This window comes from Laetiporus sulphureus, assembly GCF_001632365.1.
Source record: "Laetiporus sulphureus 93-53 unplaced genomic scaffold LAESUscaffold_25, whole genome shotgun sequence".
Classification (NCBI taxonomy): Eukaryota; Fungi; Basidiomycota; class Agaricomycetes; order Polyporales; family Laetiporaceae; genus Laetiporus; species Laetiporus sulphureus.
Genome location: NW_024468534.1, coordinates 346,257 through 374,031, shown reverse-complemented (window position 1 = coordinate 374,031; position 27,775 = coordinate 346,257). Strand labels below are relative to the sequence as shown.

Genomic DNA, 27,775 nt, shown 5'->3' with positions numbered 1-27,775 from the left:
GTATAAAGTGCTGCGTCCTATCGCGAGTCCTAATGACACGTTTCCGATGAATATCTCAACTTCAGCTATTCCATCATCGCCCCAATTCCCGTGGTCTATCGATCCGCGGCTCTTTGTTGTATGTATCCTCTGAAATGTGCCTCCGTTACGCTTCGGCCCCAACAACAATCCGCTCTGGATATGTTGACTTCCACTCGCTGGTGTCCCACCAGAGTTCTCTTCTTTTTATTACCTGTATTCAATGTTCTTGCATAAACATTGCGCTAGTTATCGTTCAAATACATGCATATCTGCTCCAGGAGCTGCGGCTCCCGTAGCATATATGCTATCTTACTATTTACTTTTCCCAGCTCCTTTGTATAGTTTCCTCCTGTTCTGGAGATAGCAAGTCAAGCAGGTCCCGCCTGAAAGCTGCTCCTTAGCCCGCCAGCGGCGTTATCACAATGCGCACGTGTCGAGGTCAACTGACGACTCGACGTAAAAGCCTCGTGAGTCATGGTGCGAAATTTCGCATGGCCGTTACAATTTCTTCCCTTGCCATCCAAGCAATGAGACATACATAGTTCATCTGATTGGCAATGGATGGCGCGGGACCAAATTGTGCATGCCTGCATCTAACAGTAGAAGTGTTTTATACGAAGCCAATTCTGTAGCATCATGCTCTGCGACAATCCTATCGCACTCGACGCATCGTCAATGACCACAAGTGGACATGTTGGCCAGCAGGTCTGTCTAGTTCAGCTCTAGAAGCAACTTAAACTCAAGGTTTGACGAACCTCAGGTCATCTTAAAAGGCTGGGTTCGGGTGTTGTCTCACGTGAACCACGGTTTCTCTGCCCACGACTACCACCTTGCCTCGAGCGCACTGTGCTCGATTGGCTTTGTAGTAGACATAAGGTAGATAGGTCAGTGTGCGACTACCAGGAAGTTCGAGGAGCTGCATCGCCTTTCGTGAGTCGCAGTTGTATGGCATGTTGGCAGTACGTGCGTTGTCAATGCTGATCCATGTGCAATTTGATCGCTAGGGACAGATAGACGCGCAGCATTGTGTAGCAGCCGGCATCGTCCATAACTGCGATTATGTCGCACCCATGCGCTCGGTGTGGCAACTCAACCACGCTCACTTGCTCTGCTTGCAAAGCGCCGACAGCCTTGTATTGCTCCAAGGATTGCCAGAAGAAGCATTGGAAAGAACACTCCACTGACTGCAAAATCTCTCAAGTCATCGGCACAGGGCCGGCTCAAGACGTTACCTTGACTCCTTCTCGATCACTCGCCACTGCACATAAACTCGGACGCGCCGTGTACGACAACGAAGTCCCGGAAGATGTGCAAACTCGCGTAGACTACGGGTTTTCGAGGGCTCTCGTACCCGCCAACGAGTCAATGTTGATTGGCTTGTACACAGGTCTGATCAAAATGTTGGGAATATCGGCCAAAACGATTCACGAATGGCGCCTCAACGGTATTCTCATACAGAAGATTAGGGCAACGTTCGAGCAGCTGCCTTTGGGTCACCGAGGTGGATATTATCCTTGGTTTCTGGAAAACCAGTGGATACTGGATCCGACACTTTCTCGACGAAGCGTGGAGGAGGAGATATGGCTGCACGCCAAGCGCTATGCTAACCTCCCCGCCAACCTCCCCAAAGCCGACATGCTGAGGATAGTATCTAAGTGGCCTAAAAACAAGAGATACTGTTACCAAATGTCAGCCATGGTGATATCCGGATTCCGCCCGAAACCGTCGCAGGACTTATGGATTCTGTTTGGACTTTGTGCATGCCCCGATGAATGGTCCGAGAAATGGCTGGGGATGACTTATCGAATGCTTTCGCTAATTGCACGTCCCGAATCGATCATGCATTGCTCCTTCTCGGAGCTTTGCGATGCATACAATTCCTCCGACCTCTTGTCGCTGTTCCAGCGACACGGTCTGAAGGGCAACGTCAGCAACATCCCCCATCTGCAAGAAGTACTCGAAGGTTCCCCCACGTCGTTCAAGTCGGTCTGGTACTTGAAACAATTTGCTGTCTCCGAATGCGATACTGTGCCGTTGCAGCAGCAAGCCTCCGCTGACTACGGCTTTACAAATTGCGTAACGAACGGGAAACCTGATGCGGAGAAGAAGGAGATGCTCAGAAAAGTGTATAGGGAGGCATTCCTCAAAAAGAAGGCAGATCCACTCGAACTGCATGAAGCTGCGATCAAGGGCAAAATCTTCGAGTTCGTGAGCGAACTGGTGGCAATTAGGGAGGATCAGCAGGACAGCCTGAAGGAGATGATGAAGAGAGCAGCGCCCGAACAGCCGCAGGAGAACAAACGTAGCGGAAACTATAATCGGTCCAAGGAGAATCCGCGGCGGCCGGATCCGACGGTGGACGAGTTGTTACTGCGTGCCAAAGGCTACGCTGGCCTTCCGGACAGCGTCACACGAACGGAGATGACGGAAATATTGTCTACGTGGCCTAAAAACACCGTTCACTGTTACCTCATGGCTGCTAGTATACTGTGGAACCTTCATTTTAGCCCATCGCAAGATCAGTGGGTGATGTTCGGCTTTTGCGCATGTCCCGACGAGGAGTCCGAGGGGGAGCTTGGGGATCTATATCGGTCTCTGATAGATTCTTCCCGAGCTCATCCTGGACAAAGATCACAGTGCTCCTTCAAGGAACTCTGTGATGCGTTCAATTTCTCCGACCTCTTTGCGCTGTTCGAGCGGCATGGTCTGAAGAATGTAGCGGATAGAATCCCCAATCTGGCGAACGTACTCGAAGGTTCTCCCACCAGCTTTAAGACGGTTTGGCACTTAAAACAGTTTGCCGTATCTGACCGTGGCAGTGTCCAGATGTCGAACGCTGTCGCATGGGACTATGGATTCGTTAATTGTGTGAAGAATAGGAAGAAAGGTACAAAACCACCGGATTCGGAGCTGGTTCAAGAGGCGTATGGCGACTTCTTCTCCCGGACTCAAAGACGAGGCTCGGCATCGTCTCGTGGGGTGATCCCCAATATGATGTCGCTCAGCAGAGTGGATGCGGATGCGGTAGAGATGCTCAGGAAGGTATATCAAGATGTCTTTCTGAAGGCGAAGGCGGACCCGATGAAGCTGCATGAAGCTGCAATGCAAGGAAGGATTTTTGATTTCGTGAGCGGCATCGTGGAGATCAGGGCAGATCAGAAGCAGGAACTGAAGGAGCTCATGGTAAACGTTTATCCATTGCGCGACCCTGACGCTGCATGAATTTGCTATGCTAGGGTTGTTTCATGCTGGTGAGTCACAGCTCTCGATATCAGAGCAGTCGGGGCGATAACTGTGGCTCAGCGGAATGCAGAGTAAACCAATCATAACAGCAATCACAGCCCGCAGTTGTGGTATCGACCAGCTGGAAATCCTTTCTTTCTCGTTCCCATCTGTGTACTGTCTAGTGCAATTCTGAATTTTATTCCCCTTCCCCCGAAAATTACGTGGTATCGTATTTCTTCGTTCCGATGCCAATCGAAACGCAAAAATACCGTCGCGTTTGTCTCCCTTTCGCTCCGCTTCATCGTCATAAATATACGAGTGTTTGAGCAGGTGGTTCCAGATTTTTCGTCCATCGTGTACAAATGCTTTTCTCAATTCACCTGATTTCAACCATAAAGCGAGGCAACTGGAAGCTTTGAGTGACTAGCAGACACTGCATGTGAAGATTGACGCAGAGGTCGGATGTGAGTGACACCATAGTACTACGTATACAAGATCCCATCAACGCGTCTCGGAGATGAAAATATTTGCTTACAGACCCTTGACATTGAACCGTGACACTTTAGCCTACAAGTTCTATGAAAGTCCTTCTCGTCGGATAAAAACGCTCATCAGTGCACGATGCTCGATGAATGTCAGAGAGAGAGAGAGACGACTGTAGGCAAGGGTTTTCCAGGTTCGCCGAGTCCTTGACAAGGTGACAGAAGGAGCGTTCGGTCAGATCATGGTTGGCACATAAGTGGGGCCGTATACCTGGGTATGAAGACTTGCGAATGGCCGTCATCGATATCGCTCACATCACTAGCAGTTTCACGCAGTATACTTGAGTTCAACTTACTCCGCCACTTCGAAATGTCATCGCCGGAGTGTCCTGCCAGGGGCGTCTCTCATAATCTCCCGCGGCCGTCTGTCTTGATAATGCGGTATATCTAGGCATTTCAAAGTGAATGAACTGCAAATTCCACCAGTCTGTGCTTTTGTTCATAATGTAGGCTGTCAACTTGTACTTCATCTCGTTTCTGCCGCCAAGCCAGCATGTTAGACGCACATTAGCAGCATCTCCGAGACGAACAATTGGATCGTCCACGCCTTGCGGGCGCGGCTTTACGACTCGGAACGATGTTCGTATTCCCGCTTTATTGGACAACGAACTGAAGTTCGACAGCAGCATCGATTACAAGAAGCCTGGAGAGACCATTTGTGCAGTCCGATGTGTTAGTATTATTGAATGCGGAGCGTGTGGCTACGCAGCTACAGTTCGTTGCACAAACTGTTGATGTCTATACACTGCTCAACGCCATGCTCAAAAGTGACGAGATTCATGATGAGTAAAATATGTAATGGTAGCCATCACCACAATGCAGTGTGAAAAGCGAGAAATAGGTGTACTCAGGTCCTAGCAAAAGACAGGCCTTGTTCTTCCTGTGATTACTTGACCCATCCACTCTTGCTCTTCCGCAGACGAACGGGCGGCAGCATCATGCGGGCACACTTCCCTGTCGGCGCATCTGAGACATGTGCAGTCATGGTGCGCTTCTGCCAGCGTGCAGGCAGTGACTCTGTCTGTCGGCGTGTCGAAGCGTGCAGTGCAGGATTCAAGTCTGCCGGTAACGCTCCACGAGTTGAGGCATGCGGACCATACAATGGCCACCCCATCAATATAGGGATCCGGGGAATAGCACCCTTGAGGCCGTAGTAGGTCGACGTCGCCGCCAGCAGCAAGGGTGCATTAGCACACAAGCAACTGTGAGAAGGGGGAGTACTTACGGTGAGGAGACGGGGGGTCATTACGGAACCCGAGCGTGCAATTACTATGTAGCACGTGGCATCGCTTGCAGCTATGCCCACACCCGTCCCAGAGGCACCGGCGGCCCTCTTCCGCACACATCTCACACGGCTGGTCTGCGCGCCATACTTCCGCGAACCGGGTTTTGGGGGAATGAGTCAGGGGCTCGAGGAGAATGCGCACGTACGCGGGGCGTGGACGCGGGCGGGCGGCACGCGTGGAAGGGGCGACAGGCGCGGATGACGACGGCTCGGGACCTCCGCGCAATGCCAGGACGTCATTCAAGGGAGGGGACGCGGCGAATGAGGGGGCTGGGCGGGCGACGCGGACGCTGGAGGATCCGGAAGCGGGCTGGGACGAGGTTAGCCGGAGAATCCTTAGCGCTAGGCGTCGAGACTTACCTCTGGCGGGACTTGTTCTGCTGGCTCGGCGACGGCGGGCGGGATGGCTGCGTCGGGAGGCGCGGGGTAATCCTCCTCATAGTATCGCCACACTGTGCTGAAGCCGTCGCCGAGCATTGCCCGCGCCCAAACGAGGAGGATTTCGCTTCCTGGAGCGCCGCTACGTAGACTTGTCCGTTGGAAGGCTCGAGCGGCACCATTTGATTGAGCCGCGTAAGGGCGCGGACGAGGTTGGCTTCATTCTGGGCCAGCCCTTGCAGCCTGCTGGTTACCCAGGTGTCTATGAGCTCGGTACGGTACCAAGTCCGCGGGAGCTCCGTCTGGCATTTGCGTGCGACCGCCTCGAGCGTGCGCAGCTGACCCTATAGAACATTATCTGAGCGATCGGACGCGTCAGAAGAGAATAGAAGAGAATGGACTTACGATTATTGATCTTGTTCATGCTTGGTATGAAGGAAATCCAGAATCTGAATACGCTGCCTCTGAACTGACAACACCATATGGAGGCAAAAGAAGGTAGAACGGAATACGTGCCTTTGAATGCATTGTCACAAGACAATATTCATGACCCAACAAGTGTACGGTGCACTGGTTCTCACATAGAATAGTGAGCACACGGTTCATCATTTTACGGAGGAGCAATTCACAGATCGCTCAGGTGGCGGTATGGATAGGCCTGGCCCAAGTTCGTCGCCGTTCATGCTAAGGGTTCCGTATCTTGCATCTCAGCGGGGGCAGAGAAGCATCATATGGCTTTTAGATCTACTATTTGCAAAGTGGCCCATGCGCGGACTCAATGCTACCTACAAGAAAGCGCCTCACTGGCAACGAACCGCTTGGAGGCTACCACGCATGTAGCATGCAGTCCATACACACCACTTACGTCCCAATGGCAGCCAGCATTGACACGCCAAATTCGCAGCCATACCCAGACGTACGTGACGCATGCAGCCATGCATCGCAAACGAGGTGCAAGATGAACATGTCCTTTCTAACAATCTCACCGTTGCCTGTATATCAAGCGACGTCGCACTAAGAGCACTTGACCAGTGTATCATCCAAACCTAGATCATGCTGTGAAACGCCAAATGAGACGTTCAAATGATTATGATGTATGTGCTGGGTACGAGACCGGTCATAAATGTTACAAAATTGCATGTATGTCAAGGCGCGGTCCGTGCTCTATCATGAAGGTCGTGCTAGAATACCCAAACCCTATCCAACACATCGAAATGAACAGAGCACAGTGTCACCGGTGCACCATCAGCTTGTACGTGGACCATCCAGCGATGATAGCAAACGCTGCAAGCGCGCCGATGATCGAGCCAAACCACACGTAACCCGTCTGGAGGTCTTGTCCGGGTACGTGCACGTTCATGCCCCACAGCCCGGTCACCAAATTCATCGGAATTAGCACCGTACCAAGCGCAGTGAGCTTGGAGAGGACATCGTTAATCTGGTTGTTCGCCTCTGTCATTTCTATGGAGATTTGTGCGAGGTAGTTTGAGTGAGAACGCGAAAGGATCTTCTCGTAATGGTTCAAGTTCTGAGTCATAGTGATCAAGTGGTCTTGAATGTCGGAAAGATATAGACCCTGCAGGGGAAAACATGGTTAGCAAGAATCAACGACAGTACCACAGCACGCTAACAATATCCGAAGTCGGTGCAACCCGCCAATTTTCATTGCATCGCTTAGCGAGACCCTTGACGACATCGGCCTTGTTACCCACAAGCCTCAGAAGGCCCATGACTTTCTTGCGACAAGTGCCAATTCTGGATGAATCTGCATCAGCTCCAACGTGAGATTACGATATTCATCTGCCTTACCTCCTCAACATGTCACTCTGTTCTGCATCCTTCAAGATCAGGACCAACTCATCGATGCTGTCGACCTCGTACTCAATGCCCTGGATGAGGGGTCCGAATGCATCCGTTATGTCGTCAATCAGTGCATATGAGATCCAGTCAGACGTCACGCTGATGTAGTCCTTGAGCTGCTTGATCCGCCGCCGTACGTTCTGAGGGTGTGGTGTGGGTCGAAAGTGGAACTATATTCGCCAGCTATCGTGTTGGTGCTTCTGTGCAGGAGGAATGTAACATGTCGACGACGCACCGACAGAATGCCCTCGCGAAATACGATGATGTACATGTTCAGTGGTTCCAAGTATGTCGGGCTGTAAGGGTCTTGATCAAAGCCGCGGAAGCATACCAGGTAATAGTTCCGGAACAACTCGATTTTCTCCCGCGTTTCTTCCATTTGAATATCCTCAGTGGTCAATGGATGAATACCGAACACCTGCAAATTCGCCGTTAGGCGTCTGTGTTATGGCCCAGTATAAACACCAACATTACCTTACTCAACAACCTCATCTCTTCGTCCGTCGGAGATAGCACGTCCAGCCACCAGGTGTAGATATCGGGGCTGCCCTCTATGCCTGCACCGGGTGCTTTTCCATAGCCTCCGGGAGCTGGTGTAGATGCTGATGAACGTGTCCCTGAGCCGGGACCCGCCGCGCCGGCTGTACCTGTCTTCCCATTTACAGTAGGCCTGAACATTTGGGCGTTGACTTTCTGAAGAGAAGGCTGACGTCCCGTAAATAGATCCTCGAAACTTTGGCCCTCAGCAGGCAATTCGCTGAGGCTGCGTGCATGTATCGTAGCGCTCAGTGCATTAGAATAGAATGAGAACCGATATGGCCTGTCGTGACCGGTCCCAGACGCGCCTACTCCATGTCCCCCAATACCCGTCCCGCCTCCAGAAGCGACGCCACTGATGAGATCATTCAGATTGTCATAGGACGGTACAACACTCAGCGTCGTCCCAGACGTGGGAGGGACTGCGCCTGGCTGCTCGAACAGAGCAAGCTTCCCGCGGCGTGGTGCGGGGGCGCTCTGGGAGAGCTTGCGATGACGCGTTCGAGGGATGGTGAAGTGTCCGCTTGAACTTGCAACGGGCTCGTTGGTCTCCACTCCGGACACCTGCACCTGTTGAGCTTGAGGCTTACCGAAAAAACTCCCTGAAGCCAATGGTGATGCTGGGGACTGAATACCGAGCTTGATCTTTTCCTCGCGCGCGAATGCCTCCATTGGCTCGAAGTCATACTGTTGCCGCTCCGGTGGCGTAGCACCAACGCTCGCTTGGTACATCGGCAGTCCCCCCTCTATGTCTGCAGTGTCCATTGATACAAGAAGTGAAGGATCATGAGCGGCGCTGAGGTGATTAAGGAGCACTTCTGGTGCCGGACCAGGGTGATAGTCAGCGCGATCGGAATCAGAGTCCGAGTATGGCCGTCCTTGCGCGTCAGCCATGTCCTGCTCTTCCTGCAGCGAGAGTGCCGGGAACTGTAGGGACGTCTCCGCAGTTGTGGAAAGAGGGCGAGGGCCAGGACCTATGGGTGATATAGTGGGTGAAATGGCAGATACGATGGTGTTGCTGCGTGCACGGGACAGCTGCATGGCCATGTCGGCATCCATGGCACGCTGCCGCTCGAGCATATCGGGATCATTGGGATTGTAGGAGCGCGCGAGCGTTGGAGAAAGGCGTGGTCGTGAGTGGGAAACAGATGGGTCATGATCTTCGATCTCACTATTTCGGCGGCGAAGACGATCGGGCGAATGTGAATGTGAATGCTCAGAAGAAGGACGAATGGGCATGGGCGAGCTACTAATGTTGCTTGAGAGCGTGGAAGGGGTATCTGGTGAAGTCATCCTGGCAAAACCTGCAAACGTCTGAGCAACAGTTGAATGATCGATATTGAGCTTGAGCAAACAACGTATCGCACCGAGTGGTAACCTCCAACAATAACTACAACTCTTTCTATACTGTCAAATCTTCCGGACAACTGGCGCTAGCTAGGCAGGCCGCACAAGGTCTATGGCGAGATGAATGTTGCCTCTGTGCGTCCGATGGAGCCTGCAAGGACCTCGACAAAAGATCTCAGGAGGCAAGGCGGTCGCTCAGGCTCGACGACCGATGTGATGAGTTGGAAAGCAGCGAGCGCGCTCCAGACAAACCAGTTCTGGTAGGCTGGTGGTTGCTGTCGAAGGCGTGGGCGTCGAGCAGACGTGTTGGTGGAATCCTGGCAGAATGCAACATGACCTGCATCAGACGCCCGTCTCCACTAATAGCGACAAATTGTATTACTCCTAACAATATTTGAAGTGCCTGATTACAAGAGCAAAAGATTATCCGTCGACTTGAACGGAACTGTGCGTACAGTTATGTAGTCTCATTCAACCTCCGCGGGAACTTCGCTCCGGATACTACTTAGACGCCCTTCTGGCGCACTTCTCTTAGTCGAGCCTCAATGCGATCTCCTTTCGTTGTGCTCGTCTTTATCAGTGTATTCTCATTATCTTGCGTTTTCCTTTTGTATCATGCAGGCTCCGACATTATCTCTTCTTTGTCACCCCAGGGCTGTCGAATGTCCTGGATGTCGCCATCCTATGTTCTCCAAGCCGCTTTCAATGACCGCTGGACGCCACTGGCCTCACGATATTCGCTGTATCTGTACCGCGAAGTTGGATGGGAGTCCCCCTCTGAGGTATGTCTGGAAACGGTTCATTGTATGCTAGCGGCAGGGTGCTGTCCGACGTGTCATCTGCCTCGGCTTCTTGTCCATATTCCCGTGGAGATTGACTGAGCACCAGCCCAGCTTCATGGATCGCCAGTTCTCTTTATCCCTGGGAATGCGGGTTCGTCACACCAAGTTCGGTCTATAGCGTCCTCGGCGACTCGTCAGTTCTTCTCTTCTCCCTACCACATCTCTTCGGAGTTCGAATCTCACTCTTATAAACATCTGGATTTCTTCGCACGTATGCACATCTCTGTGGTGTGTATGCATCGAAACTCATTCAATATGATTTAGTGGAATTTAACGAGGATCTTTCTGCATTTCATGGGCCTACTCTTGATGCCGAAACGAGCTATGCACGGGCAGCTATCAGCTACATCCTCGCTCTCTATCCTGAACCAACATCCGTGATTGTGCTTGCGCACTCGATGGGCGGAACAGTGGCCACTGCTCTACTCCCCCACCCGAACATATCTGCCATTATAACGATGTCCACCCCGCACAAACTTCCACCCGCCCGACTCGACCGTCGCGTCGACACCATCTTCGCGTCCAACCGACGCATTCTGGCTGAGGACCCGACACCAATTATCTCTCTTTGCGGAGGTGCGACCGACCTGCTCGTTCCCGCAGAGTCTTGCATCATACCTGTGTCGAAGCCAATGCAAGAGACGTACCGGCGGACAGTGTTCACGAGCGCATTAGAGGGCGCATGGACTGGTGTAGGACATAAGGAGATGGTGTGGTGCCACCAGGTGCGCTGGCGCATAGCGAGAGCCGCAATCGAGCTTGCCGCTGTATCGCAATCGTCACCGACAGAACGGGGAAAGGCACTTGATCGGTGGCTGAGAGATGGGCACACACTTCCAGAAGGTGCCACACGAACGAGCAGCTTTGACGTCAACGGTGGTGAGGTCGAATACCTTGGCGCGTCCTCATCGCTGGTATTACGCCAGCCGTCCTTCTCGGGCTCGCGCACATATTTCCTCCCGATTCCTCTGCAACCGAGAACCAAATTCACGCTGTACCTCTCCCGCGGATCCTTAGCGCCGATATCACCGCATACTCCCCTTCCTTTACGTGTCTCAGTCTTCCAATGCTCCAGATCACCTTTTGAGACATGTACAAATCTTTCCCCAACAGTGTTGAAACTCGTTCCGGAGCCAATTGCAGGCATGTCGTTCCCAGTCCCAGATGAGGGGACGGATGAGAGTGAGGGAGTGGTCGTATTTGCTGCTGATGTAGAGGCAGGGCGAGAAGAGCAGAGCTATGTTGCAGTCCACGTAGAGGGTGCGGATGGAAGGGGTTGGATTGTTGCTGGATTCAGTTCCGCCGATGTGGTTGTGAGTGATATTGGAGTATTAGGTGAGCAGCTCTCATTTAACGGGCGTGAGGCAATACTAAGTTAACGTAGATCTTGCGTGGTCGAGGGTGAAGCTTCATTTTTCGGGAAGTCCACTTTGGACACAAGTCTCGTTTCCCAAGCTGTTATCAAGCTCTCTGCTTGTATACCGGCTCACTCCTCAGCTGAAGGATGAATCATCTTGTTCAGGTTGGTTCTGTTTGATACCTGTTCATCATCCCCCCATTGTGGAGACCTGGAGGCTAACTGTGCTGTCCACACAGATGCACAGTTTGTCCCCATCCTCCAACACACCTCCCACCAGTCTGAGACACACTACTTCTCACTTGACCCTCATAGTCCACGCAAGCCGATCCTTTTGCACTCACATGCATCCGGGCCATTCCTGCCTCCTACAGCGCCCGCTGCGGGAAAAGGATTCAATCTTACGGTGTACTCCTCGGACGAGCGAGGTTGCGCTCTGGAGAGCATGGTATTGACGGTGGATTGGTGGGGTTCATTAGGACGGTGGGCAGGTCGATATGCTCAGGCAGCAGTTGCCTGGGGTGTGGGCATTTGCGCACTCATACTGCACTATGCATGGAGTGTCACAGAAGCAGGAGGGCCCTCACCCTCCATCGTGCACAGTCTTGCGCATATAGTTTCTTATGTGCTCCCGCGTTTACTTCCGGCGTCTATCGTGATATCTTTGCTGCCGTTGCCTGAAAGTCTCTGGTTGGGCAACGCTGGCGAACCTGCTTTCGCGATAATTGCACCGATCTTGCTTGGTGTCACAGTTGGGTTAATAGCCATCACATGGGTCGTAGTCGGCGGATTGGTTCAGCTGGTAGGAAGGATTACTGCCTTCTTCCCGAGAAGAGCATTAAGAGCACCAAGGTAGGCCGTGTATCAATGATTTACTGAGTGGCTGATGAAATGTTTCATTTTATAGGCCTAGAGAAACCAGTTCGCGGCGAAATGCGCTGTTGTCCATGGGTCTCGTAGTCTTTCTTATCATCGTGATCATACCGTGGCAAGTGGCTTTTCTATGTGCATGGATATACCACTTCTATACATGTGCAGCGAACGCCTCGTTGGCATTTTATCCAGCACCATCTACTGCTATTTCCCTCATCCCTCGGCAAGCCTCGTCCTCGAATTTTCCCACTAGTGCGCATGGTGCCTCCCGCGTGTCGTCTTCTCCCTCCTCTCAGCCACCTTCTCCATCGTCGCCTTCCCTACGAGATGCTCCTGCCGCTGATGCGAATGTCTTGGACGCGAAACACAACCAGGATCAGCATCTGCTATTGATCATGGCGTGGTTGTTGCCAATCGCTGCCCCCGTGCTTGTAGTTTGGGTGCGTACGGTTGCGGGATCTGGGATCAGGGCCGTGTGGGGATCAGCCTCGGGCTGGGGTCCGGACAGGAATGTGTTGATCGTCGCGCCATGGCTCGTCTTAGTCGAATGGGCGGGCTCTGGTGGCAGTCTCTTCACTCAAGCGTGAGTGATATCTCTTTCTCGGTCACTCAGTGGCTTTGCATTATGGTTCGCTAATTCGTGATACTGTATAAATGGCAGTGGGATATTGTCCTGGCCGAGGCACGCGGTATTGGCGCTAGCGTTCACAGCATTTTTTGCTGGACCGCGGGCACCGTATATAGTGTTCGAGGCCGCCAGTGTAGTGATGGCACTGTTAGTCTTGGTCAAAATCGGCCGCGGGTACTGGAGCGGGGAGATAACGTCTCTATAATTTCTTCCTTACATGCATCCGTGATGTTCATCAGTTTTCCGGAATATTGGCCAGATTGTATTTCTAGATCCACTTCCGTGGTTGCTGTCTAGAGGCCGCTAGCACTTAGTGGCAGATCAATAGACCTCAGGCGTTAGGATTGCCTAGGCCTAATAATTACGTTGATGAGGTAATTCTCGAGAGTTTGATCTTGCACTGATACCTGAATCGTTGACCTGAGACAGCAGTGTTCTCCTCACGAGTTGTCTGTCGACTCTGACACGACGGCGAATGCTGTGAATGTAGCAGCCGTCGTGAGTTCAACGTCGACGAATTAAGAGCGCATCAACTCTCGATTGCGACGTTCACGACTGCTCCTTCGACTTCTCCGGCAGCTGGCTGCATCTTTGTTCACCTCTGGATATCCCTTCATACATCTGTATACCCATTACTATCCGGCACGACCATGAACGGAATAGCCCGCTTCCTTGGTGGTGGAGGCACGCCGGCCTCATTACAATTTTCTCCCCCCTCGAGTCCACCGTCTCAATCACCCCCTCAACAGCCTGTGCCGCTCGCTCGCTCTTCCAAACCATCATGGCCGCCTTCGCCTCTGCAGAGTCCTACGGAGCTACCAGCCAACGAAAGTCCAAAAATGACCACTGCAGCACTGTTTCTCCGGAAGGATAGGCAGAAGCTGCCTCCGGGTCCCCCATCATCCGAGGGAACGGCCAACGGATCCTTTCATTCACCCAACTCATCGCGACAGTCCAATGGCGTATCTCTTGCACGAAGTCAAGGTCCATCTGCTCAAGCACCTCCGCCTGTAGCCGGCCCATCGGCCCCTCGACCTCTTGCCAATCGTGTATCCGGATTATCGAGGATCCCGGTCGACCGAAGCGCTATGGACTCGAAGCGAAGCACAGCCATGTTCACAACGCGGGACGAGTTGCTTGTCAGTCTGTTGGCAAGCGAGGCAATTGTGGACAGCAGAGGATGTGAGATCCTCAGTGCGGAGGAGGTAGAGGAGCTCAAGAAGGTCCGTGGTTAGTTAAGTTATCTACTGTGCTGGATACCACAATGTACATAGGAGCATCAAGTGCTTTCTTCGCGGCTCGATGCAATGACGAGGAAGCTTCAGCTCGAGACCAGAATCCGCGACGCTGCTGTCTCACTGTCGAAGGCGAACGCATCCTACAAGAACGTCTCGAAACAGACGACCGAGCAGGTCGAAGCTGCAAATCGCAAGATCGAGTCTGTCCAAGCAGATCTTTGGCGTATATCTGAGCGTGCAAGTGGAGTCCAGCGGAGACTTTTGGAGCATAGAGCAGCCGTTCTCAGTCATTCAGTACGCAGCCTCGAGAAGAAGATTGCGCCACCGGACGGGGATTCCACTACGTCGGGCTATACCTCTCCCTCTCGTAGCTCCCAAATGAGCCCCACATCTTCATCTGTAACGAGCATGACTACAGTATCGTCCAAAGGCCGTTTCGAGCACTTCTTCGCCGGCCATTCTGACGCGGTCGTCCCCCATCCACTGCGGCATCCACCAACAATTGCCGAAGTGGCTGCTTTGGAAGACAAGCTCAAGACGGCCACTGCCATGCTTGAAGCTGCCGCGGCAACACAGGCTGACATGGCGCGTGATCTTTCCGTTTCACGACTGGAGAAGGAACAGGTAGAGACATCGCTGGGGATGGATCTACAGGCCGCACAAGACTCTATCGTTGCTTTTGAACGGCAACTCAAAAAGATGGATGACATGGCTGCACAGTTGCGCTTCCTCGAGAGCGAGAAGGTGAGATGGGATCAAGATCGAGAAGAGCTGGAGGAGCGGAGAAGGCAGGCAGATACACTTGAGCGCCGATTAGAGGTGCTCGAGGAGCAGAGCGGTGAAGCGGCGGAGATGGAGGGTGCGCTTGCACAAGAGAGGCAGCAAAGCGGCTTGCTACTGGCCGAGAAGGAGAGTCAGTTGGAGGAGACGAGAAGGGAGTTGGCCGGGGTGAAGACAATGTGGGATGCGGATCGTGAAGCTTGGGAGGTGGAGAAGGTGGCCCTACAGGATGGTGCAGAGAGCAAAGCGCAGCTGACAGAATGCTCGGACATGTTGCGGGATCTAATGCACGCGCACGGTATCCTCCTTGCATCGCGTGATCCTACTCTTCCTGGGCTGGTACATTCCGTGGGTAAACATATAGAGGACCTACACGCGAAAATTGAGGCACACTCACGAGCTGAGGAGGAATGGGTGAATGTCAGGATGAAGCTGGAGACGGATATTCGTGCCGGATTGGATAAGCGCGAGTCCATATTCGCAGAGCTTGAAACAGCGCGAAAGGCAACAGATGAAGCTCGAACGCAAGTCAGGGAGCTAGAAGCACAGCTCAAGGTATGTCTTGATCGCTCATTGTTTGATCGAGCTCATTGGTCTATTCCTCAGGAGCAAGCCTTTGCTCAGATGGCTGTTGCAAGTCTGCAGGCATCGCAGGCTCAAGTCGAATACACCGGCGACGCCGCGCAGATCGTCTCCATCCTTCAGCCATTATGGGCCATTCTCCCATCCCCGGAGGCTCGCGCAAACAAACTCGGCGCACGAGCTTTCCGACCGGCTTCTCCTACTACCAGCCCTGTCGCTGGCCGCAATACTACATCACTGTCGGAGATGGACGTGCGCTCGCTCAAGACACTGTATGATCCTCGGGGCACCTCGGCACAAGGCAGCGGCGCATTCACCGTCGAGGCTTTCGCGGCAAGAGTGCAGGCCCTCATTGCGGATGACCGTGCGCTCATCGAGCGGCTCATCCGCTTTGCTCAGGCGCATGATCTGCTTAAGAAGAACGCGGAGCGGGCGCAGAAGCTTGCACAAGACAGCAACGCTGCTCTTGAGACGTATCAGAAGCAAGTGAAGATGCTCGAAGACCGCAACATTGCGATGATGTCCAAGCAGGCTGCACTGTGAGTATACTTCCGTCCTACATACCCTCATGGGCTGATGGATTCCCTACTCAGCGAGGAAGAGGTGCAACAACTGCAAGAGGCAGTCGATCGCATCACTGCCGAGAGGCTCGAGATCGAGACTCGAGCAGCAGAGCAAGCCGAGACGTGCCGCCAGCTCACGGACGCGAACAACAGCCTCAGCGCGCGAGCTCTCACACTCGCCTCTGACGCTGCCTCCGCAGGGGACACTGTGCGCAAGCAGTTGGAGGCTCAGCTCACTGAGTGCAACGCATCGCTCGCCCGCGCAAAGGAAGAGATCGAGTCACTCCGGACGTCCCAGCAGACACAACAGATGGCGCTCCTCGAGGAGCTCAACTCTATGCAGACAGAGAATGCTAACCTCCGCACACAGCTGCGCAAGAAGTAAGAAAAGGAGTGGGACTGCTAAAGGCATAGCGGTGCCCCGTTCTAGTCGTTTCAGATATTTCGCTTTCTGTTGAGGCATTTTTCTTTCACAGGCCTTAGATCGTTGAGGTTTTGGGAATTACTCTCAATTGTATCTATATCAACAGTCCCTTTTCTTGCTTATATCCTATATACAATACATGCCGCATCGTTATAGCCGTTGTCACACATGCTCAATCTTACTTAGGATGAAAGCGGATTCCCTCGCGATCGTAATACTGGATAATGATGCAAAGGCTCGCTTGCCTTCGTCAAAGGCCGAGGAAACGGTGCTGTCTAGGAAAGGGCGTGAAATTGAACGTCGAACGCCCAGGCTGGTCCAAGCAGATATTCCCGCTACGATAGTAGTGGGTCTTGTCGATTTGAAGCTCACAAGGCTCTCCGCGAAAATTAGCGATCGGCGGCACACGTCTGCCCTGAAGTGATCGCTCCATTGCTCGTCATGTCTCGTGATCTCTTTCCCTGTGCGTCTGTGTGTGGCACGATGAGGGATCATGTAGTCAATTTATGTACCTCTGTTTCCACATCGTATTCGAGCTCCTCTATTACTGAAAAGTGGCCAAACTAGCTGCCCATTATGGAAATGGCGCGCACACAATTCGAATTCTAGGGTGATGACTGACAAACGAAATGATTTGAAAAAGTAACAAGCCTGTTCAAGCCACATCTCTCCAAAAGATAAACCACAGTAATGAAGAGCAGATTTTATTACACGACAGGCGGTGTTACTATTTCAGTGCTGCCAGTGCTTGAAACGCATGAAGCGCCGGTTAGCAAAGTAACCGCGCTCGTCGTAGCGGGCGCTGCCGGCACCGGCCCTACCACCTTATAGTAGCAGTGGTGGCGTTGGACACTCAGAAGCATTCGTTATAACCCAAGGTATAGTATATTGATGCAAGTTCACTACTGTACACACTTTACATTCATGTCGAATACGTTCCACTATCCACTCCGCCGTCGGGTGAGCGATGATGTAACTGCTCTGTAATTTCCTCCTCGGAATCTTCATTGCCATGGTTGTTACCATCACCATCGTCGTCGTCATCCTCATCTTCACTCTCGCTCTCGTCCTCATCTTCATTGAAAGTGAGTGAGATGAACTCATCTCCGAGCTGCGCATGTTCTGCAGTCGTCCGATGAGCGCTGGAACCATCAGCAACACCACCAGATTCAACAGAAGAAATAGGAGCCGAAGCGGAGGGATTCTGGCCAGCAGAAGGTTCCACCGAATCAGCCCCTCCGGACAAAGCCGGAGCAGTAGAAGCTGAAGCAGCAGGGGCGGTCTTGCGATTGCGATTGGCGCGTATGACATGCGGAAGCTTGCACCCCTTCGTCGTACACACGCCCTTCTCCGCGAAATCGGGGCATTCGCGCACGTGTTGCTTGTCGCAATCGAGCCCTTTCTCGCAGTAGCCGAGGACGGCAAAGTCCCTGCAGACGCCATGCCGCTGGCCGACACGGACGTGCGGAAACGGGCAGTCCGGGCGCGTGCAGCGGCCGTTGTTAGCAAAGTGCACACAAAGCGGCGTGCGTTCGGGCGTGGGGTCGTGAGAAAGCGGGCAGGTGTCGGCGCTGTTGGGGCAACTGCCCTGCAGGAAGGGCCAACAGATGGCGATCTTGGAGGGGTCATGTTGATACATACATGTACGACCGCGATTGCAGGATCCTGGCAAACCCGATGTGAATAGATGCTGTTTCATCGACAAACACAAAGACAATGAAAAACTTCTCAATACACACGCACCAGTCGTAGTGAATCGAGGACAAGGCTTGTTCAGTTTACGTTTGGTGGATCTGGTAAAGATCGTGAGGTTGACCCGAGAGCATCGCGGAGTAAGCAACTAACTGATATGGTCTCCTGTTATTGGCCAGAGTCATGTTGCGGTTCTGACTAGATGTTCTGGGCTTGAAAGCCCTCTTCGTACTACCCGCTTGTCCATCATGAGTCCTCGGATACCTAGAAGGTGGCAACATTGGTCGTTTCGATGTTGCGCCGGGGGCGATTGTAGCTGGCTTCGCCACTGCCACATGCGCTTTCTCAATGCCACAATAATCTCGACATTCTCGTAATAAAGACGCACAGTCCTTACGAACTAGAGAACGACCAGAGGACTGGAAAGTAACACCTCCAATGACTACATCGCGTGTCTGAGATTTGGGAGTAGTAGGTCGCTGCGGCGGGGACGGCCTCTGGTAAGGCGTAGTCTTTGGATAGACGGGATTGCTCCGCGGCTTGTAATTCGGATTGACGTAGACATTGGGTCTGTTAACTTGGCGTGCTTGACCTTGAGAGTCTCCGGTCTTGAATCGGTTGATTGCACCTGGAAGCCAGTGAGTCATCAATGAGCCGCCAGCTGTACAATCTCCAATTATGAAAATGCAAGGAAGTATACCTGATAATCGATCAATTTCAAGCTTGAGAGCTGCTGCTGCTGAAGAGGACGAGTCCATTGCGCAAAGTGACGGTTGCGTCTGAGTTCAACTGCTGAGCGAGCGCCTCCTAATAAGCGCTGCGAGGCCAAATCCGTCCTTGTTCACGTGACTCACATGGAGAGCGACCCTTGATGGGTACTAGTAGCCACAGCCAGACCAAACTCGGATCGCACTGCACTCTTTTCACTCTGGCTGACAGCAAGGACACATATACTCTCTCATCTCGTCTTGTCAATGTCCGACACTACGGACAGCTTCTTTGACGACTACCCCGACGTTGACCAACGTTCATGTCGGCTTCTTGGTCCTACGGCACTCGTAGGTCTCCGGGTGGACTGAAACGCTCGGGAAAGTCTCATGCTCTTTGTAGATTACTCAGGGACTCCTGGGTGTCCTAGTCATTTCATCATTAGTTTACAAGCGGCATAGAGAAACGCCAAAACGTCCGTGGCGAATATGGTTTGTTCTACCGAAACTTAGTTGTGAACGACACACTGACCGTGTCATGGAATACCCGGGTTACGTGTGATTCAGGCTGTTTGATGTGTCCAAGCAAGTCATCGGCCAATTGGTCGTACATGGAGTGAACGTGCTCATATCTGGCGTTGTCGCCCACCTTTCATCAGGCAATGCCTGTGTATTTTACTTCATCAACATTCTCGTTGATACCACCATCGGTTCGTGGAGTGTTATATTCACCCTGTTCTCATCTTAATCCTTTGTATCAATGCTGCAGGTATCGGTGTCATATACTTCATCTTGCACCTATTGACATGGACCCTCAGCGAGAAATGCCATCTGAAGGGCTTCGAGTCGGGACAGTACGGCTCGCCGCCTTCAATTACGTACTGGGCGCGTCAAGCGGCGGTATACGTTTTATCCTTACTCTCGATGAAGCTTCTTGTTGTTGCGCTTTTCGCTGCTTGGCCGGGTATCTTCAAGCTCGGTGAATGGCTATTGAGCTTCCTAGGCTCCAGTGACGCCTTGCAAGTCATTTTGTACGTTTTGGACGTCCTCTCTCCCTTTTTGTTCCAGGGCTCAACTATTTTCAGTACGATGGGCCTCTTTCCGATATTCATGAATGTACTTCAATTCTGGCTCATCGATTCGATCGTCAAGTCTTCACAAGCAGCTGCCGTCGTCCTCCCCTCTCTCACTCCTCGAAGCTCGATGGATACAGATGAAGAACCACTATTTAATGCCCCATCCGACGACGAGAGCGATGATGGTAATGCTGTGTGCCCTCCACACGATATCGAGAATCCGCGCCCGCGGTCGTCATCTTGCGACCACATGCAGGACGAATCCAAGTCCTTCCGTTCAGGCAGTGCGACTATCGTCGGTTCTGGCTCAACCACGCCCGCAGCCAAGCCGGTGGATATCGCTCTCTCAGCAGGTCGGGGGACACCTGTCGCACACGCGTACCCGCCCAGCCTTTCAGCAAGCTCCAGCACATCCCCTGCGTCGTCAATATCCGCCCGTACCAAGAGCCTGTCTCCGCGCCCTAAGCGCCGGCGCCGGTCACCTCCGCCCGCGCTCGCGTTGCATACGATCTTGTCACCCGCCCATGCTGTTCCTGTGAACGGCACACCGTCTGCGCTGACACCCGTGCCTCAGGAGCCCGAATTGGCCGATTCTCGTGCACTGGATGAGAAGGGTTGGGCTGGATGGGGTGACCAGGGCGTCGACGATTGGGCGGAACACGTGGGGGAGGAGGAATGGACAGGAAAGCGGATGGAGGCTCGTAAAGGAGCTGTAGATAACGTATGGACTCGGCATGACAGTGCGGTCGACTCAAACTCGTGACGTTTAGTGTAGAGGTCCATCCTGTTTGTGATGAGTGTACATTACGCTTTTGTTGTTCAGTTTACTGGGACCTGGAATAATTGTACTTCTCGCTATCGCTCACGACGCTACAACATAAGCGATAGATATATTTATTCCGGACGCTGTTTGATGACATTGGACATTCTCAACCAAAGCCCTAAAGAACACAACCCGATTCTGCTACTTCAAGAATCGCAGAGCAACGAGCATTGTGCGCGATAATGTAAGGCATACGACTACAAGGGAAAAAAAAGCATTGAAACAGTAACGTAAACATGTTACAGTAAGAGCAGCACGTTTGTCATTAGCAATCGTAATCAGATTACCATTCGCATGCACAATCATTTCATTCAACGCCTAGGATGGAGAGAAGGAGGCGGTCCTCCAGAAGAACGATGGATATCCATCATTGTCGGCGGCTCCCGACCATTGCGATCCGGACGCATATCCGAGTACGCGAGTTTGCGCAAAGGATTTGGTGGTGCAGCATTAGCGAACTCTTCGAGCATCCGAGCAGGACCAGACATGGCACTCGGAGCTATCGGGCGCCCCGAGGACGATACGGGTGGAGGGGGACGCGGAGGAGACCGTACGTCGCTGGGTGTAGGCGACAACATCAACGCTAGCGACGGGGACATGCCTTGGCTTGGCCGTGAGGCCGGCTGCGGTGTGTGAGGTGTCTGCCGACGCTTAGGCGATGGCAGCAGCGGAGAGAAGGCAGAAGGCAGCCGATCATCCCCTGCAGCGGAAGGGACATCGTCAGGATATTTGCGCTTTCGGGATACCTGAGCATGTGCATCAACCGGAGACCGCATCAGCTCGAGGTGAGGTCTAGCTATTGGCGGAGGAGCAGAGGCCCCAGCGCTGCTCCAAATCTGGTTCGACCATGGCGGCGGTGGAGGGACATGATGTCCTGAGCCAGCCGGGTGACGACCGTTCTCGTATGCGACAGGAGGAGTGACGGGCACTGATCGCTGAGATGACGGATGAGGGTGCGGCGCATGTGTGTGGGCGTGAGCATGCGCGTGCGCGTGCGCGTGTGCATGCGCATACGCATTCGCGCTGCGGGGATGCGGAGAGTGACCGTTCGTCGGTGATAGTCCAGGCATCCTAGACGGGGGAGGAAGAGGTGGAGATAACCTCTTGTTTCCCACGTTTTCCGGCACACCGGGAGTGAAGCGGATCAACTCAACGAAAAGTGTTTGAGTATATGGGGGAGGCAGCTTCATGTAGATCAAGTCCTTGCTGAAAGTCTCAAGCATCTCTTTGGTGTTGACGTACATATCCTGCTCTGGGTTTTCTGAAAGAGGTGTTCAGTAACATTTTAATACAAAGGCAAGAGTGGGCATACCGATATGCTTCACACGAACTTCTGAGTACGGATATGCTCTGTTCTTGCGGATGCAGCAGAGAGGACACATGAACCGGCTGCGCACGTTAGCTGTCGCGTCAATCGGATAGAAGACACAGCCCGCGTGGTACAGCTTTGAGCACATCTCGCATTCCACTGTTGGATAATTGAGCAAATAGCTAGTCCGACCTCGACAGATGCACCGCGTTCCGTCCAGCCAGTCCTTGTCAATATCCTGACCAAAAATGAACTTCGGCCGCCTGCGCTTCTTCAATCTCACAGTTGGCGGCTGTCCAGCGAGAATACGATGCAGTCCAGCGAGGTCCAGACCGAAAGATACCTCCGGGTTCGGCGACACAGCGAATTGAATTCTATACAGCTTGCGCATGTAGTGACGAACTTGTGGGATATACTCCGGGCGCTGGTTCGCAGGCTGTGATGCGAAGGAGAGGAACTGGCCGATGACAGCCGATAGTCGGTCTACTCGGTGGACAATGATCTCCAGCTGCTTCCAATGCTCGGAATAATTCTTCGTAACATCAGGGGCATGCAGAAGGATGGTCGGAAGATAGCAAAAGTGCCAATTCCTCTCCTTGTGTATGGTGCCATTCCAATGGTGATGATCGCAGAACGGACAAGACCCACCGTTGGCTGCGCATACACCATGGAACCTAGCGAAGCAATGATCGCACTGAACAGCGTCGGAGCTGGTTCCTGCTGCAGGCGGACGAACCGGTGTGGTGCAGATGCAGGTGAAGTACTCGTCATTCGGAGGCAGGTCATCCTCTGGTCGAGTCGATTCCACCACATCGTCCAGAATCGCCTGGCCGTGAGCCTCCTGGTGTTGTCTACAATACCACGGCAGACCCTCGAGCCAGCGGAAATGCTGAGAGAGCTGCTTGTCGAGCTTCTCGAAGTTAGGGAGCGTGAACATCGTCAAGTGCTCCTTCGCATACTTCCGCCACTGAAGCATGATCTGGAAGATGTCGCCATCCTCGGTGTGTTCGTAGCGATTCCTAAGCACTGCATCGCAGCGATTCTCGAGATCCTGCGCAAAATCAACCGTTCGCTTGAGGTCCTGAATCGCAGGAATGGCAAAATCCTTCTCGGCACGAGCGACCAACTTCACAGCCTCCTGCACCTTTGGCTTGATCGCGTTGGGCTCGGGCATCAGCCAGGCCTTCGCTTGCTTTTCATGATCCTTCGCCCTGACACGAGTAGCCATAAGGCGGTCCAACAGCTCCGGGTCAGCAGGCACGGCAGGTCCTCGGTTGGCCGCCTCGTCTAGCTCCTCCAACGTACGCTGAGGCTTATTCATAACATCCTTCACCTTCTTTTCCCATTCCTCGCCAGCATGGAGTAGTTTCTGCAGACGCTTCATGTACGGACTCTCCACCGAGAAATCGCACTGTCGGGCGCGCGAAACGAATGACCGGACGTCCTCCAGCGAAATATGCTCGTCGTCCAAGTCCTCCTCGAGGTCCTTGATCAACTGTTCGCGCATCACGAATTTCTCGACCTCCAAGAACTCGTCGATGAGGACGTTCAACGATGACCCATGAAGGAGCAGCCGATCACACTCCTGGATGAACGTGTCGCGGTCCCGAGGGGAGGTTGTGGGACGAAGCAATGCACGGGCCTTATCCCGCGTCTCCTCGGCCTCAGTTGCCAGGGTCTTTAATTGATTAATCTCCGGGCTATCGAAGCCGAGGTTCTCGACCTCGCTGATCACCGCGTACAGTTCGTCCAGCGTGCGCTCGGGCTTGTCGTTTATCTCCTCGATAATACCGCTAGTACCATCTGTGGATGACCGACCACGAACCTTGCGCGCCCGCTTGCGACTCGGCTTACGGACCAGGAACGTATTGGCCGCATCCACCCATTCGTTTGCCCGCGTGACGCATTTACGTAAGGAATTAAGTTCAGGAAGAGGGTAGTTGATGCGCTCTCCTTCCGCCAATAGCGCTCGAAGATTGCGAAGCGGCGGCCTAGCGCTCTCAAGAAGTTTGTACAACTTGCTGTGCCAAATACTCGGGACCGCCGCACGCTCCGAGACCTTGACCTGAATGTCCTGAAGTTCTGAGTCATCAAACCGCTTGCGCAAGATCCGGTTAGTCTTCGCGCACTTGCAGAGCAAGTCGACATGGTCGATGCAGACCACCTTCGGGGTGCAATGACACGTGATCTGAGAAAGGTAGCAGAACACCTTGCATATGGTGCACTGATACTGGTCTTCGGCCCGGTCGGTCTCTTCCAGCACTTCTTGCATCTTGAATGATCGGGCCTTATCTCGGACGCGCAGCTCACGTGCCATCATTTCTTGAAGACTGTCATTTAGCCTGACAAGCGACCCATCAGCCTCGGGCATTCCGGTGTACGCTCAAGACACAGAATACAAACCATAATGCCGTCTGGATAGACTGATTTTGCTGAGTGATGGTAATCAGCAGCTCGTCATGTGAGAACACCGGAAGCTTTCGGTGCTCCTGGTATCGCTTCACACAGTCAAGCCCGAACGGCAGCCAGTCGGGGAGCGCGAAGTTGACGGCTTCATTAAAGTTGAGCTAGAAAAACACCCGCCGTAGTCATCAGTTCCACGCGAAGCCGCTTTCGGCAGTGTCTAGACCGCACTTACCCCGTGATTGAAGCCAGCGTGATAGGCCTTCGGGTACGTGATGACAAACTCGCCCGCCCGCTGGTTGCACGAGTAGACATCGACGCCTGCATCCTTCAGCCGCTTAGGGTTCATCAGAGTCACAAGCTGGAAAAGTAGATCCGGCTGCGCCTCAAAAAGGTCCGGGGCTTCTCGCCTGATCGCAGCTTCGAATTTCTCCGCATCACTGCCGGGAATGCTGTACCAAGTCTTTGTCTCGCCCCAATGCACTGACATTGCGTTTCAGCCGTGAAATGGCGAGAAATCCTCTCGAAAGCGACTTACTGTAGTTGATACTGTAGGTGTAGTGGTCCTGCTCCGGCGAGGGCACATCAGTCAGACTCAATCAGCATGAACAACATTCGCATACCTCGTTATGCCAGCAGAATGTCGAGAAGACCATGCCGACATACGTCCAGGGCACCGTCATCCCAGATATATCTGACTTGATATACCTGAGCAGAGAATCAGGAAGAATCGGAATATTGTTCAGATTCCATGGATCTTTTGAATACGAATCCAACGGATGAGTTTCCAAGGTCGGCATTCCGCTGCGAAGAACTCTGCTCAGTGCTTCGTGATGCCGATCTTCGAGGACGAACAGCCTACCTTCCGTGCGTCGTCGAGTGCACATCGGCACCATACTCTACCTCTACCGTCTCATGTTGTGATTGCACAAGCCGCCAGAACTCATTCTCGACATCTGTCTCGGTGACTGTAATGCCATCAAACACGTTCATCGTGGGATCATTCGAGTCAATCTTTCTGGGCGTCTCATCCACGCCATCGCCATCCGTCTCTGCAGCAGACTGTGGTGGGTGCATTTTGAACCAGAGCCGCCGGAACTCAAGATCACGCGCTTGGAAGCTGGAGAGGCTGTGCTCTTCGCCCTCATCGAAACCAAAGTCACCACCGGTGCCAAAGAGGCATGTGTGGCAGAACCACTGGCCCTTGGGGATCGCCGTCAGAGGCGGATCGAGGCAGAATGTATGGAAGCCTGGAGGGGCGGATGTCAGGTTGCGCTACGTAATGCATTATTCGTGACGGCGCACCACAATCGCATCCGTCACAAAGCAGCATCTTGTCTTCGCGATCCTTCTTAAGGCAGATCTCGCAATGAGGCTATCGCGTGGTGATGAGTGTCTAGAGTGTGTACAAGTATGAGAGGGAGGGCGGACCTCTGCAGCCGCATCTCTCGGCACGCCCCTCAAGGCCTCGGCACGCCCCATAAGTGAAGGAAGAGGGTCCCTCGAGGCAGCTGCTTTACGTGCGACTACCACAACATGTTCAGTAAACGTAAAGCCACCGGGAGCATGATGGAAGTACTGACGCTCTCGCGCCGCTTGCTCATGCGAGCTCTGCCTTGTATTTCTCCTTGGACGCGATAAATCCACCTTGCCATTGGCGGTCTTGCCCTCCGCATCGTCAGGAGGCTCAGACAGAGGGCTCGACGAAGTGAGCGGACTAGATGGCGGACTGTCTTCATCGCCACCAACAGACGCTGCGCGATCTTTTCCTACAGACTGAACATCGGTGTGTGTCTTCAGCGTGGGGTCGTGCGGCTTGTTAGCCGATAGGACGGTGGAATTACGAACGCGATCGCGATAGTGCTCGTACGGCAAAATGACGCGGGCATACGAGTTCTTCATCTGGGTTGACAAACCAGGGATGCCCTTATAACCCAGCATCCGTCCCAGATCTGCCCATTTCTTGCCTCGGGTGACCTGATACGTGGCCGGCGCAGCAGTAGGATGAATTAGGAGAATTATGATATCGATGCGTGATGGGCCTTACCGCCTCATAACCACCGAGTTTCTGCACCTCCTTCCGCAGCAGCCATAGATCGAGAGGCTTGTGATTGATTGTAGGCACAACCACCCGCGGATTCCCTTGTTGTTTGTGGAACCTGTACAACTGTTCCAGAAAATTCATTTTGGCGCGCGATGATGCTTCGATGGAGTTTAAACGCTGCAGACGAGTTTTGAAGCGGTACCTCTGCCGGTGATGGCGAATTTAGCTAGAACAATCCGCAAATAAAGGACGAATCGTACCTCAGTATCGGTGACGAATGGCATATCCCAACCCATCGGCGGCACAATTTTGCACATGCCATGTTTTCTCGCTTCGTCCGAAATCGACTTGATGTAAGCCAACGGATCCTTAAACTGCTCTGGGGTGGGTTTATAAACGGGACAATCCGTGAGACCGAACGGACGATCCGACAATTTCGGCGGATTGAAAGTCGGATTCGGTTTCTTGACCGTCGACAGGTCCAGCGCGAGCTTGGTGGGGATTGGAGGACCGTCCCGCAAATGAACGCGAAATGCACCCTCCTCGTTGACAGTGTCATTCCCGTCGTCCTGGCTCAGCGAGGAGTGCGCGTGGTTCTGAATGGCGACGATAGCCTCCATCTTTGATTTTCGTGGCGCTCGCTTCGAATCATGCACGGCGGTGGATGTAGATGACTCAGGTCCCGCGTTTGGGCCCGTAGGGTCGGGATGCTCAATCGGGGCAGCGCCCTCGACGGCGATTGAAAGACAAGTGGCAAAGGTGGCGATGGGTTTGGCTGCGGAAATATCGAGGGGCGAAGCGGAAGCATCGGGGCTGGTGGTCGATGCGCGGGGCGAACGACCTCGACGGGCGGGGGTGCCGCGAGGAGAGGGACTCCCATGCATGGTGGTCGTGGTAACGGAATCCGAAGAGAGGACGAGCGCCGTGAGTTAGAGGCCGAAGAGCGGTGCTTCAATATAGCCACCACCTCGAGCCCTCCCGTGTGCAAATTCCAATCGCCGCGGAGTTCAAACTTGGCGCGCCGATCATGCCGTTCTCATGCCCGCGGCGTTTTCCTGATCGCATCCTCCACCTCTCCATATTTTCTGCCTCCTTTGCACACGGACCAGACGGCGTCGCTGCGAGATATCTGCGCCCAAGGTTTTAGCCGCAGCCCGTGTGCGAGATCGCGCTGGATCTCATATGCATCCGGGAGCATCACGATCAGCCACACGTGCCGGAACTTTGTGGGTGCTTCGC

General features: G+C 53.3%; 11 protein-coding genes across 11 annotated transcripts; 5 read left to right on the top strand and 6 right to left on the bottom strand.

The window, feature by feature from the left end:
• The first annotated feature begins 5 nt into the window (after nt 1-5).
• Nucleotides 6-408, top strand: LAESUDRAFT_726914 (uncharacterized protein). The gene has a single exon (XM_040909123.1). The coding sequence runs from the start codon at nt 135-137 to the stop codon at nt 315-317; it is 183 nt and encodes a 60-aa protein (XP_040763363.1). The 5' UTR covers nt 6-134; the 3' UTR covers nt 318-408.
• A 488-nt stretch (nt 409-896) lies between these two features.
• LAESUDRAFT_223155 (uncharacterized protein) lies at nt 897-3,326 on the top strand. Its single transcript, XM_040901629.1, has 3 exons — nt 897-951; nt 1,026-3,272; nt 3,325-3,326. The coding sequence occupies exon 2, from the start codon at nt 1,081-1,083 to the stop codon at nt 3,241-3,243; it is 2,163 nt and encodes a 720-aa protein (XP_040763362.1). The 5' UTR covers nt 897-951; nt 1,026-1,080; the 3' UTR covers nt 3,244-3,272; nt 3,325-3,326.
• Nucleotides 3,278-3,637, bottom strand: LAESUDRAFT_223164 (uncharacterized protein). The gene has a single exon (XM_040901630.1). It carries the CDS (start codon nt 3,597-3,599, stop codon nt 3,357-3,359), a length of 243 nt encoding a protein of 80 aa, XP_040763361.1. The 5' UTR covers nt 3,600-3,637; the 3' UTR covers nt 3,278-3,356.
• Nucleotides 3,638-4,415: 778 nt separating this feature from the next.
• LAESUDRAFT_726912 (uncharacterized protein) lies at nt 4,416-5,795 on the bottom strand. The gene is made up of 3 exons (XM_040909122.1): nt 5,434-5,795; nt 5,014-5,383; nt 4,416-4,929 (listed from the first exon to the last, which is right to left on the bottom strand). Exons 1-3 carry the CDS (start codon nt 5,548-5,550, stop codon nt 4,643-4,645), a joined length of 774 nt encoding a protein of 257 aa, XP_040763360.1. The 5' UTR covers nt 5,551-5,795; the 3' UTR covers nt 4,416-4,642.
• Nucleotides 5,796-6,682: 887 nt separating this feature from the next.
• LAESUDRAFT_655374 (cora-domain-containing protein) lies at nt 6,683-8,580 on the bottom strand (the record flags this gene model as incomplete). Its single annotated transcript, XM_040904550.1, has 5 exons — nt 6,683-7,027; nt 7,083-7,206; nt 7,261-7,481; nt 7,547-7,729; nt 7,786-8,580. 5 exons carry the CDS (start codon nt 8,578-8,580, stop codon nt 6,683-6,685), a joined length of 1,668 nt encoding a protein of 555 aa, XP_040763359.1.
• On the bottom strand, nt 8,554-9,141 carry LAESUDRAFT_655292 (uncharacterized protein; the record flags this gene model as incomplete). Its single annotated transcript, XM_040904545.1, has 1 exon — nt 8,554-9,141. A coding segment is annotated over one exon (588 nt), but the record flags the coding sequence as incomplete, so codon positions are not given.
• Nucleotides 9,142-9,735: 594 nt separating this feature from the next.
• Nucleotides 9,736-13,267, top strand: LAESUDRAFT_813426 (PGAP1-domain-containing protein). Its single transcript, XM_040914487.1, has 7 exons — nt 9,736-9,977; nt 10,089-10,248; nt 10,302-11,372; nt 11,422-11,559; nt 11,634-12,246; nt 12,302-12,850; nt 12,929-13,267. Exons 1-7 carry the CDS (start codon nt 9,741-9,743, stop codon nt 13,098-13,100), a joined length of 2,940 nt encoding a protein of 979 aa, XP_040763357.1. The 5' UTR covers nt 9,736-9,740; the 3' UTR covers nt 13,101-13,267.
• Nucleotides 13,268-13,293: 26 nt separating this feature from the next.
• Nucleotides 13,294-16,742, top strand: LAESUDRAFT_743869 (uncharacterized protein). The gene is made up of 4 exons (XM_040911277.1): nt 13,294-14,118; nt 14,170-15,468; nt 15,520-16,034; nt 16,089-16,742. Exons 1-4 carry the CDS (start codon nt 13,546-13,548, stop codon nt 16,441-16,443), a joined length of 2,742 nt encoding a protein of 913 aa, XP_040763356.1. The 5' UTR covers nt 13,294-13,545; the 3' UTR covers nt 16,444-16,742.
• Nucleotides 16,743-17,351: 609 nt separating this feature from the next.
• Nucleotides 17,352-18,964, bottom strand: LAESUDRAFT_726907 (uncharacterized protein). The gene is made up of 5 exons (XM_040909121.1): nt 18,875-18,964; nt 18,563-18,802; nt 18,328-18,502; nt 18,226-18,275; nt 17,352-18,147 (listed from the first exon to the last, which is right to left on the bottom strand). The coding sequence occupies exons 1-5, from the start codon at nt 18,930-18,932 to the stop codon at nt 17,405-17,407; spliced, it is 1,266 nt and encodes a 421-aa protein (XP_040763355.1). The 5' UTR covers nt 18,933-18,964; the 3' UTR covers nt 17,352-17,404.
• Nucleotides 18,965-19,071: 107 nt separating this feature from the next.
• Nucleotides 19,072-20,870, top strand: LAESUDRAFT_750535 (uncharacterized protein). The gene is made up of 5 exons (XM_040911609.1): nt 19,072-19,232; nt 19,285-19,373; nt 19,449-19,591; nt 19,651-19,912; nt 19,967-20,870. Exons 1-5 carry the CDS (start codon nt 19,149-19,151, stop codon nt 20,718-20,720), a joined length of 1,332 nt encoding a protein of 443 aa, XP_040763354.1. The 5' UTR covers nt 19,072-19,148; the 3' UTR covers nt 20,721-20,870.
• Nucleotides 20,871-21,091: 221 nt separating this feature from the next.
• LAESUDRAFT_760164 (uncharacterized protein) lies at nt 21,092-27,420 on the bottom strand (the record flags this gene model as incomplete). Its single annotated transcript, XM_040912698.1, has 12 exons — nt 21,092-22,041; nt 22,093-24,431; nt 24,493-24,656; nt 24,728-24,975; nt 25,031-25,058; nt 25,116-25,296; nt 25,355-25,742; nt 25,798-25,867; nt 25,924-26,018; nt 26,076-26,469; nt 26,540-26,740; nt 26,797-27,420. 12 exons carry the CDS (start codon nt 27,418-27,420, stop codon nt 21,092-21,094), a joined length of 5,682 nt encoding a protein of 1,893 aa, XP_040763353.1.
• Nucleotides 27,421-27,775: the final 355 nt, after the last annotated feature.

Excerpts from the sequence above, each read along its gene's own strand:
- LAESUDRAFT_223155 (XM_040901629.1), top strand. The coding sequence starts at position 1,081 with ATGTCGCACCCATGCGCTCGGTGTGGCAACTCAACCACGCTCACTTGC.
- LAESUDRAFT_750535 (XM_040911609.1), top strand. The coding sequence starts at position 19,149 with ATGTCCGACACTACGGACAGCTTCTTTGACGACTACCCCGACGTTGAC. Across the intron at positions 19,592-19,650 it reads TCTCGTTGATACCACCATCG|GTATCGGTGTCATATACTTC; the intron begins GTTCGTGGAGTG and ends TCAATGCTGCAG. Across the intron at positions 19,913-19,966 it reads GACGCCTTGCAAGTCATTTT|TACGATGGGCCTCTTTCCGA; the intron begins GTACGTTTTGGA and ends AACTATTTTCAG.
- LAESUDRAFT_726907 (XM_040909121.1), bottom strand. The coding sequence starts at position 18,932 with ATGGACTCGTCCTCTTCAGCAGCAGCAGCTCTCAAGCTTGAAATTGAT. Across the intron at positions 18,276-18,327 it reads AATAACAGGAGACCATATCA|ATCCACCAAACGTAAACTGA; the intron begins GTTAGTTGCTTA and ends GATCTTTACCAG. Across the intron at positions 18,148-18,225 it reads TCCTCGATTCACTACGACTG|GATCCTGCAATCGCGGTCGT; the intron begins GTGCGTGTGTAT and ends CGGGTTTGCCAG.
- LAESUDRAFT_223164 (XM_040901630.1), bottom strand. The coding sequence starts at position 3,599 with ATGGACGAAAAATCTGGAACCACCTGCTCAAACACTCGTATATTTATG.
- LAESUDRAFT_813426 (XM_040914487.1), top strand. The coding sequence starts at position 9,741 with ATGCGATCTCCTTTCGTTGTGCTCGTCTTTATCAGTGTATTCTCATTA. Across the intron at positions 11,373-11,421 it reads GAGTGATATTGGAGTATTAG|ATCTTGCGTGGTCGAGGGTG; the intron begins GTGAGCAGCTCT and ends AAGTTAACGTAG. Across the intron at positions 12,851-12,928 it reads GGCAGTCTCTTCACTCAAGC|TGGGATATTGTCCTGGCCGA; the intron begins GTGAGTGATATC and ends TATAAATGGCAG.
- LAESUDRAFT_743869 (XM_040911277.1), top strand. The coding sequence starts at position 13,546 with ATGAACGGAATAGCCCGCTTCCTTGGTGGTGGAGGCACGCCGGCCTCA. Across the intron at positions 14,119-14,169 it reads AGGTAGAGGAGCTCAAGAAG|GAGCATCAAGTGCTTTCTTC; the intron begins GTCCGTGGTTAG and ends CAATGTACATAG. Across the intron at positions 15,469-15,519 it reads AGCTAGAAGCACAGCTCAAG|GAGCAAGCCTTTGCTCAGAT; the intron begins GTATGTCTTGAT and ends TCTATTCCTCAG.
- LAESUDRAFT_726912 (XM_040909122.1), bottom strand. The coding sequence starts at position 5,550 with ATGCTCGGCGACGGCTTCAGCACAGTGTGGCGATACTATGAGGAGGAT. Across the intron at positions 5,384-5,433 it reads CAGAACAAGTCCCGCCAGAG|CCCGCTTCCGGATCCTCCAG; the intron begins GTAAGTCTCGAC and ends ACCTCGTCCCAG. Across the intron at positions 4,930-5,013 it reads TGACCCCCCGTCTCCTCACC|GGTGCTATTCCCCGGATCCC; the intron begins GTAAGTACTCCC and ends TACGGCCTCAAG.
- LAESUDRAFT_726914 (XM_040909123.1), top strand. The coding sequence starts at position 135 with ATGTGCCTCCGTTACGCTTCGGCCCCAACAACAATCCGCTCTGGATAT.